General features: G+C 32.9%; 2 protein-coding genes across 2 annotated transcripts; one reads left to right on the forward strand and one right to left on the reverse strand.

The window, feature by feature from the left end:
- Positions 1-7264: 7264 nt before the first annotated feature.
- On the reverse strand, positions 7265-8503 carry LOC662716 (uncharacterized protein). Its single transcript, XM_008198927.3, has 5 exons — positions 8372-8503; positions 8195-8327; positions 7866-8150; positions 7691-7818; positions 7265-7642 (listed from the first exon to the last, which is right to left on the reverse strand). The coding sequence occupies exons 1-5, from the start codon at positions 8419-8421 to the stop codon at positions 7324-7326; spliced, it is 915 nt and encodes a 304-aa protein (XP_008197149.1). The 5' UTR covers positions 8422-8503; the 3' UTR covers positions 7265-7323.
- Positions 8504-8651: 148 nt separating this feature from the next.
- On the forward strand, positions 8652-9737 carry LOC103314060 (hypothetical protein). Its single transcript, XM_008198928.3, has 5 exons — positions 8652-8987; positions 9035-9150; positions 9201-9276; positions 9325-9534; positions 9581-9737. Exons 1-5 carry the CDS (start codon positions 8733-8735, stop codon positions 9653-9655), a joined length of 732 nt encoding a protein of 243 aa, XP_008197150.1. The 5' UTR covers positions 8652-8732; the 3' UTR covers positions 9656-9737.
- Positions 9738-9759: the final 22 nt, after the last annotated feature.

The raw sequence follows: 9759 nt of genomic DNA on the forward strand, positions 1-9759 counted from the left end.
ATATCGCTTCCACGTTGGCTACCGTTTGTAGCATAAAAAAATATATAATAAAAATGAAACCGAAAGAAATCTTTATTTGCATTAAATTTTGAGCAAGCCACTTTCATTGATTGAAATTAAAGAAAAAATCAGTAGTGGCAATAAATTGTTTGAGTGTTTTAATTTATTTATAGTTACTGAATTTAAAACGCGTCACTCAAACTATGACTTTTCAACACCGCATTATGATTGCAATTAAATTTTATGGGATTATCGGTTTGTGAAATAATAAAACACGACACAAATATAAAATGGACGTACCTGTATATCGCTTCCACGTTGGCTACCGTTTGTAGCATAAAAAAATATATAATAAAAATGAAACCGAAAGAAATCTTTATTTGCATTAAATTTTGAGCAAGCCACTTTCATTGATTGAAATTAAAGAAAAAATCAGTAGTGGCAATAAATTGTTTGAGTGTTTTAATTTATTTATAGTTACTGAATTTAAAACGCGTCACTCAAACTATGACTTTTCAACACCGCATTATGATTGCAATTAAATTTTATGGAATTATCGGTTTGTGAAATAATAAAACACGACACAAATATAAAATGGACGTACCTGTATATCGCTTCCACGTTGGCTACCGTTTGTAGCATAAAAAAATATATAATAAAAATGAAACCGAAAGAAATCTTTATTTGCATTAAATTTTGAGCAAGCCACTTTCATTGATTGAAATTAAAGAAAAAATCAGTAGTGGCAATAAATTGTTTGAGTGTTTTAATTTATTTATAGTTACTGAATTTAAAACGCGTCACTCAAACTATGACTTTTCAACACCGCATTATGATTGCAATTAAATTTTATGGAATTACCGGTTTGTGAAATAATAAAACACGACACAAATATAAAATGGACGTACCTGTGTATCGCTTCCACGTTGGCTACCGTTTGTAGCATAAAAAAATGTATAATAAAAATGAAACCGAAAAAAAGCTTTATTTGCATTAAATTTTGAGCAAGCCACTTTCATTGATTGAAAATAAAGAAAAAATCAGTACGTGGCAATAAATTGTTTGAGTGTTTTATTTTATTTATAGTTACTGAATTTAAAACGCGTCACTCAAACTATGACTTTTCAACACCGCATTATGATTGCAATTAAATTTTATGGAATTATCGGTTTGTGAAATAAGAAAACACGACACAAATATAAAATGGACGTACCTGTGTATCGCTTCCACGTTGGCTACCGTTTGTAGCATAAAAAAATATATAATAAAAATGAAACCGAAAGAAATCTTTATTTGCATTAAATTTTGAGCAAGCCACTTTCATTGATTGAAATTAAAGAAAAAATCAGTAGTGGCAATAAATTGTTTGAGTGTTTTAATTTATTTATAGTTACTGAATTTAAAACGCGTCACTCAAACTATGACTTTTCAACACCGCATTATGATTGCAATTAAATTTTATGGAATTATCGGTTTGTGAAATAATAAAACACGACACAAATATAAAATGGACGTACCTGTGTATCGCTTCCACGTTGGCTACCGTTTGTAGCATAAAAAAATGTATAATAAAAATGAAACCGAAAAAAAGCTTTATTTGCATTAAATTTTGAGCAAGCCACTTTCATTGATTGAAAATAAAGAAAAAATCAGTACGTGGCAATAAATTGTTTGAGTGTTTTATTTTATTTATAGTTACTGAATTTAAAACGCGTCACTCAAACTATGACTTTTCAACACCGCATTATGATTGCAATTAAATTTTATGGAATTATCGGTTTGTGAAATAAGAAAACACGACACAAATATAAAATGGACGTACCTGTGTATCGCTTCCACGTTGGCTACCGTTTGTAGCATAAAAAAATATATAATAAAAATGAAACCGAAAGAAATCTTTATTTGCATTAAATTTTGAGCAAGCCACTTTCATTGATTGAAATTAAAGAAAAAATCAGTAGTGGCAATAAATTGTTTGAGTGTTTTAATTTATTTATAGTTACTGAATTTAAAACGCGTCACTCAAACTATGACTTTTCAACACCGCATTATGATTGCAATTAAATTTTATGGAATTATCGGTTTGTGAAATAATAAAACACGACACAAATATAAAATGGACGTACCTGTGTATCGCTTCCACGTTGGCTACCGTTTGTAGCATAAAAAAATATATAATAAAAATGAAACCGAAAAAAAGCTTTATTTGCATTAAATTTTGAGCAAGCCACTTTCATTGATTGAAAATAAAGAAAAAATCAGTACGTGGCAATAAATTGTTTGAGTGTTTTATTTTATTTATAGTTACTGAATTTAAAACGCGTCACTCAAACTATGACTTTTCAACACCGCATTATGATTGCAATTAAATTTTATGGAATTATCGGTTTGTGAAATAATAAAACACGACACAAATATAAAATGGACGTACCTGTGTATCGCTTCCACGTTGGCTACCGTTTGTAGCATAAAAAAATATATAATAAAAATGAAACCGAAAAAAAGCTTTATTTGCATTAAATTTTGAGCAAGCCACTTTCATTGATTGAAATTAAAGTCAAAATCAGTACGTGGCAATAAATTGTTTGAGTGTTTTATTTTATTTAATGTAACTGAATTTAAAACGCGTCACTCAAACTATGACTTTTCAACACCGCATTATGATTGCAATTAAATTTTATGGAATTATCGGTTTGTGAAATAAGAAAACACGACACAAATATAAAATGGACGTACCTGTGTATCGCTTCCACGTTGGCTACCGTTTGTAGCATAAAAAAAATATATAATAAAAATGAAACCGAAAAAAAGCTTTATTTGCATTAAATTTTGAGCAAGCCACTTTCATTGATTGAAATTAAAGAAAAAATCAGTACGTGGCAATAAATTGTTTGAGTGTTTTATTTTATTTATAGTTACTGAATTTAAAACGCGTCACTCAAACTATGACTTTTCAACACCGCATTATGATTGCAATTAAATTTTATGGAATTATCGGTTTGTGAAATAAGAAAACACGACACAAATATAAAATGGACGTACCTGTGTATCGCTTCCACGTTGGCTACCGTTTGTAGCATAAAAAAAATATATAATAAAAATGAAACCAAAAAAAAAGCTTTATTTGCATTAAATTTTAGCAAGCCACTTTCATTGATTGAAATTAATGAAAAAATCAGTACGTGTCAATAAATTGTTTGAGTGTTTTATTTTATTTATAGTTACTGAATTTAAAACGCGTCACTCAAACTATGACTTTTCAACACCGCATTTAGAGCCGGTGTACACAACATTATGATTGCAATTAAATTTTAAGGAAATATTGGTTTGTGAAATAAAAAAATACGACACAAATATAAAATGGACGTACCTGTGTATCGCTTCCACGTTGGCTACCGTTTGTAGCATAAAAAAAATATATAATAAAAATGAAACCGAAAAAAAGCTTTATTTGCATTAAATTTTGAGCAAGCCACTTTCATTGATTGAAATTAAAGAAAAAATCAGTACGTGGCAATAAATTGTTTGAGTGTTTTATTTTATTTATAGTTACTGAATTTAAAACGCGTCACTCAAACTATGACTTTTCAACACCGCATTATGATTGCAATTAAATTTTATGGAATTATCGGTTTGTGAAATAAGAAAACACGACACAAATATAAAATGGACGTACCTGTGTATCGCTTCCACGTTGGCTACCGTTTGTAGCATAAAAAAAATATATAATAAAAATGAAACCGAAAAAAAGCTTTATTTGCATTAAATTTTGAGCAAGCCACTTTCATTGATTGAAATTAAAGAAAAAATCAGTACGTGGCAATAAATTGTTTGAGTGTTTTATTTTATTTATAGCTACTGAATTTAAAACGCGTCACTCAAACTATGACTTTTCAACACCGCATTATGATTGCAATTAAATTTTATGGAATTATCGGTTTGTGAAATAAGAAAACACGACACAAATATAAAATGGACGTACCTGTGTATCGCTTCCACGTTGGCTACCGTTTGTAGCATAAAAAAAATATATAATAAAAATGAAACCGAAAAAAAGCTTTATTTGCATTAAATTTTGAGCAAGCCACTTTCATTGATTGAAATTAAAGAAAAAATCAGTACGTGGCAATAAATTGTTTGAGTGTTTTATTTTATTTATAGTTACTGAATTTAAAACGCGTCACTCAAACTATGACTTTTCAACACCGCATTATGATTGCAATTAAATTTTATGGAATTATCGGTTTGTGAAATAAGAAAACACGACACAAATATAAAATGGACGTACCTGTGTATCGCTTCCACGTTGGCTACCGTTTGTAGCATAAAAAAAATATATAATAAAAATGAAACCGAAAAAAAGCTTTATTTGCATTAAATTTTGAGCAAGCCACTTTCATTGATTGAAATTAAAGTCAAAATCAGTACGTGGCAATAAATTGTTTGAGTGTTTTATTTTATTTAATGTTACTGAATTTAAAACGCGTCATTCAAACTATGACTTTTCAACACCGCATTATGATTGCAATTAAATTTTATGGAATTATCGGTTTGTGAAATAAGAAAACACGACACAAATATAAAATGGACGTACCTGTGTATCGCTTCCACGTTGGCTACCGTTTGTAGCATAAAAAAATATATAATAAAAATGAAACCAAAAAAAAAGCTTTATTTGCATTAAATTTTGAACAAGCCACTTTCATTGATTGAAATTAAAGTCAAAATCAGTACGTGGCAATAAATTGTTTGAGTGTTTTATTTTATTTATAGTTACTGAATTTAAAACGCGTCACTCAAACTATGACTTTTCAACACCGCATTATGATTGCAATTAAATTTTATGGAATTATCGGTTTGTGAAATAAGAAAACACGACACAAATATAAAATGGACGTACCTGTGTATCGCTTCCACGTTGGCTACCGTTTGTAGCATAAAAAAATATATATAATAAAAATGAAACCGAAAAAAATCTTTATTTGCATTAAATTTTGAGCAAGCCACTTTCATTGATTGAAATTAAAGTCAAAATCAGTACGTGGCAATAAATTGTTTGAGTGTTTTATTTTATTTAATGTTACTGAATTTAAAACGCGTCACTCAAACTATAACTTTTCAACACCGCATTATGATTGCAATTAAATTTTATGGAATTATCGGTTTGTGAAATAAGAAAACACGACACAAATATAAAATGGACGTACCTGTGTATCGCTTCCACGTTGGCTACCGTTTGTAGCATAAAAAAATATAAAATAAAAATGAAACCGAAAAAAGCTTTATTTGCATTAAATTTTGAGCAAGCCACTTTCATCGATTGAAATTAACGTCAAAATCAGTACGTCGCAATAAATTGTTTGAGTGTTTTATTTTATTTAATGTTACTGAATTTAAAACGCGTCACTCAAACTATGACTTTTCAATACCGAATTTAAGAAAGGCATGTCTGCTATCGTTTGTAGCAAGATAATGAAAATAAATTAACCGCAAATGAAAAAAAAAAATGCACTGACCTTTGTCTTCTGTTCCGATGCCATCATCTTCTTAAACGGACCTACTGCAATAGAAGAAACAATGAAATTAGAACAATGTGCCCTTAAATTACTAGTTGAAAATATCACAGATTTGATTTAATTTTCTAAAAATAAATCACTGCAAACTTACCCTTTAATCCGGATTGTTTCCTCCTCTTGAAGTCCATTCCATTGGCACTAACACACACTACACTAACCGCGATCACCGAATTTAAAATTTAAACCGGAAAATTTAGATTATTTGAGCACACGTCCACTCACGACAGCGGCAAGTAACAAACTGAATAAATTGAACGAAACGGCACAATAATTTATAAGCCGCCTCGCTCCCGCTCCCGATGTGACCCGTGCCGCTGCTCGCTGTCGACTGCTCCGCCTTCGCCGCCTGCGTCGCACACCTAACCTCGGGACACGTCACGAATGTGACGTCATCACGAGTCTAAAACAGTTCATCACCAGAAACATACACTGGCACTATTTGTCTAATTTAAAAACATTCATACACAGAATTATTCAAAATAGAACAGTATTGATCTAGAAAAATTAATTTAACAAATGTATTTGTCTAGAAACGTCTAAAATTATACAAGTTTCTCATGCAGTTAATGGAAAAATAAAAATGCATGTTTTAATTTAAACAGCAACTGGCAATGTGAAATTGTGTTGCGAAAATTAGTGGTATTGCAATGCGTATAGCCATAAATTGTTTGGTTTGTTTTGTTGAAAATTCTGCAGGTTCGAAAAGTAGGGTTATGTTGTTACCTGGAGATGTAAAAATTTACACTTTTATGAATTTTGTTTCCATTTCTGCCCTTTCAGAGCGTTATGATAGAATATTTAGGGCCGCAATCTCTACCTTTATTATGTGCTATTGCCAGATAGAGACAAAAGTTTAGAAAGTAGGGTTAGGGTTATTATGCTCTCTTCTGAAGTGTTAAATTTTAACTTTAATGGATTTTGTGTGCTTTTCTGCACTTTTAGAGCGGTATTAACTATTATTGAGTATGTTTAAGAGCAGACAAATCTACCTTGAGTCAACAACATAAACTTCAGTGAGATTGAAATGTATATAGGGCAAAAATGAACTTCTCGTGTCAAATAGGGTGTTTAATCGTTTATAAAGGGCGTGTTAACGTGTGTTAAATTTACCACGTAAAGTACAACAACCTTTCTATAAAAGCATTTTGCAAAATTCTTATTCATTATTTTCACTATTTTCCTCCTTCCATTTGTGCAAACGAGCCGGTGATGTGAAATTTTGGACCGAAAATTAGTGGATTCGCCACAAATTGTGTTAATTTTAAATCTCCAGAAAATTCGGTTTCAAAAGTAGGGTTATGTTATCATTTGGGAATGTTAAAACTCTCACTTTTATGGATTTTGTGTCCGTTTCTGCTTATTCAGAGCGTTATTAATATGTTATGGGCAGATAAATCTACCTTTGAGTCAACGACATAAACTTCAGTGTGATTTATTGAAATGTATATAGGGCAAAAATTAACTTCTCGTGTTAAACATTTTCATGAAAAAGGGTGATCAATCGTGCTGCGAAAAGTAGTATTATCGCCACAAATTGTGTTAGTTTTAAGTCTCCAGAAAATTCAGTTTTAAAAGTAGGGTTATGTTATGTCAAAATTTTCACATTTATGGATTTTGTGCCCGTTTCTAGCTCTTTTAGGGCGTTATTAATTATTATTGAATATGTTTAGGAGCAGACCAGTTTTAAATTTTCAAGTGGAACGTTTAGTTTATTTGAAAAATATACAACGAATTTGAAACGTGTGAATTAAGTACATCTGCTTAAAATTTCCTGCCCCGGGAAACTGATTTGTGTCCCCGATCGAGTGACACTGTCCGAAGCGATGAAACAAGCACTTTTGAGGATACTTTCCATCGGAAGTTTGCGGTTATTTGCCAGGAGATAAGCCAAGGCACCGATAAAAGCATCGCCGGCGCCTGTTGAGTCAACACTTTGGACGGCAGGACATGTAAGAAAAACACAATTTGAATTTCTTTCAAGATACAAGGCCCCCTCGGCACCTAGGGTTAAAACCACACTGTTGCAACCTTTGGATATTAGGTGGTGTGCGGCCGCTTCTGCCTCTCTTAAATTCACTTGCGTTATTTTTGTTTAATACGTTAGAATTATTTACTGTTTGGTTGTGACCGGTAGTCCTGTAAATTCAGACGCTTCTGTCTCATTAACACAAAAAATTGTCGGTAGTTTGAGCAATCTAGGGTCGTATTGTCTCAAACCAGGCGCCCCATTCAAAATGCATATCTGTAACAAGTTTTAATAATTTTGCAACAAACAAAAAGTAGGACAACCCCTTTTGCCAACTCCATAGCCCTTATGGCAACCTCAGGCGCGGTTTCCAGCTGCATGACCACAACACCGGCCGAGGCTATGTCACTTTTGGCCATTTCGACGTCTCCAATACCCAGTTCTTTATTAGCACCTGCCACAATCACAATTTGATTATCTCCCGTTTCAGAAACTGTGATTTGGGCGATTCCGCTTGAAAAATTCGGCGTTTGTTTCACGTATTTGGTCTCAACTTTTTGATTTTTCAAATTAGCAATGTATCTTTCACCCCATACATCGTCCCCAACCTGGAATTTTCAACTGAAAGGGGGCCAAAATTAAGTTTACGTACCCTAGCAATTAGGGTGGTTTTACCCCCGAGTTTCGCCGCAGCCACGCACTGGTTGGCCCCCTTGCCCCCGAAATTAGTAACGAATTTGGTGCCATGTATGGTCTCGCCTTTTTTAGGCAAACGGGCGGCGTAACTACAATTCCAAATATTTTTGCGCCTTTTTGCCCAAGTATTTACCTAACAAAGTCAATCATGCAAGAACCGACCACAACAATAGAATCGGACATGTTGCTGTTTTATCACCAGTTATCAGTACGTGACACTCAAAATCTGGCATTTTTATTTGGGGAAAAGTGACAGGTTTTGTCAGTTCTAACCTCAATTACCGTGGGGTGGATTAATTATCACGACCTAAATTAAACAGTGATCCGACAAGAGAATGGTCCCATTTATTTTGTGCAATTTTTTTGAGTTTGATTTGAATTTGAAAAAATTTTTGATTTTTTATTTGAAGCGCCCCCTAGCGGCCAGTCGGTGACTTGTTGCTTCAGTCAAGCCCTAACCTCAAAATTTATTTATTTTTCCATAAATATGAGTCATGGCTAAGATTTTTAACGCAATAATTGTGGCGATCATTGTTTGTTGCTTAAAATGCTCGGACGGTAGTGTATGTATTTCGGAAGATGCGTGCAATTGCCAAATCAACGCAAATAGCAGAATAGACTTGAAGCAGATTTCGCCAAATGTTCTCTTTGATAGCGACAGCTCAGGCAATAGTTTCTATTTTTGGGGGTGCAGAGATGGGACGCAAAATATAACCGTGAACGGCACCGTGAAACCGTTCACCGGTTCGGTAATTGATTGTTTAAACAAATGCCTCTTATTTGTGGAATTTTGTAGTTGATTTGGGCGAATGCCACTGAAGGTAAACCTCTAGGATTTAGCAAAGAAATACGGTTTAATCTCCACGACGAGAAGGAAAAGTTTTACGAAATTGTTTACAAGGATGGGGAAAAGTACGACGTTTTTGTTTTATTGTTCACACCTTATCTGTTGATTATTGTAGTGTCAAGGCTTCGGTTCACCTTGTTTGTACGCTTGAAGACACGTTTATCAAAATTTTGATTGCTAACAGTACTAATGTAAGTCGGTTTGGAAAAAAAAACAATTTTATTGTAATTTGATTGTAGCCCCAGTTGGCGCTTGGTTCGCCCCATGCTTGCGTTATCACCGAAAAGTCGGGTCTGAGTACGGGTTCAGTCCTCCTTTTGATATTTTTTATCTCATTTGGGGCCTATTTCGTTGGGGGAATACTCATTTTGTACTTTATGAGGGGTGCAAGAGGGTTGGAAACGATTCCAAATGTAGATTTTTGGAGAAGTTTGCCAGGATTAGTCAAAGTAAAGACAGTTTAATGTTTTATTGTAAATCTACGGTTTTTTTCAGGATGGCATCATTTTTCTTTTCAGCGGCTGCAGTGCCAGCTCTATTACAACACCGGAGACTTACGACAGAATTTAGCGATATTTCTTAGGTGTTTTGCGACTGAGTGATTTCTGTGTTTGTATAAATTTATAAAATAAAGTTACTTTAATTAATTGTTTTTTCTTGCGTCATTAAGTTTA

The sequence above is a fragment of the Tribolium castaneum genome, chromosome 6 (genome assembly GCF_031307605.1).
Source record: "Tribolium castaneum strain GA2 chromosome 6, icTriCast1.1, whole genome shotgun sequence".
Lineage (NCBI taxonomy): Eukaryota > Metazoa > Arthropoda > Insecta > Coleoptera > Tenebrionidae > Tribolium > Tribolium castaneum.

Bases quoted from the DNA above. Each gene is read 5' to 3' on its own strand.
- LOC662716 (XM_008198927.3), bottom strand. From the start codon at position 8,421: ATGTCCGATTCTATTGTTGTGGTCGGTTCTTGCATGATTGACTTTGTT. The intron at 8,151-8,194 runs GTACGTAAACTT...TGAAAATTCCAG, and splicing joins AAACCACCCTAATTGCTAGG to GTTGGGGACGATGTATGGGG. The intron at 7,819-7,865 runs GTTGTCCTACTT...AACTTGTTACAG, and splicing joins CTATGGAGTTGGCAAAAGGG to ATATGCATTTTGAATGGGGC.
- LOC103314060 (XM_008198928.3), top strand. From the start codon at position 8,733: ATGGCTAAGATTTTTAACGCAATAATTGTGGCGATCATTGTTTGTTGC. The intron at 9,277-9,324 runs GTAAGTCGGTTT...ATTTGATTGTAG, and splicing joins TGATTGCTAACAGTACTAAT to CCCCAGTTGGCGCTTGGTTC. The intron at 9,535-9,580 runs GTAAAGACAGTT...GGTTTTTTTCAG, and splicing joins GTTTGCCAGGATTAGTCAAA to GATGGCATCATTTTTCTTTT.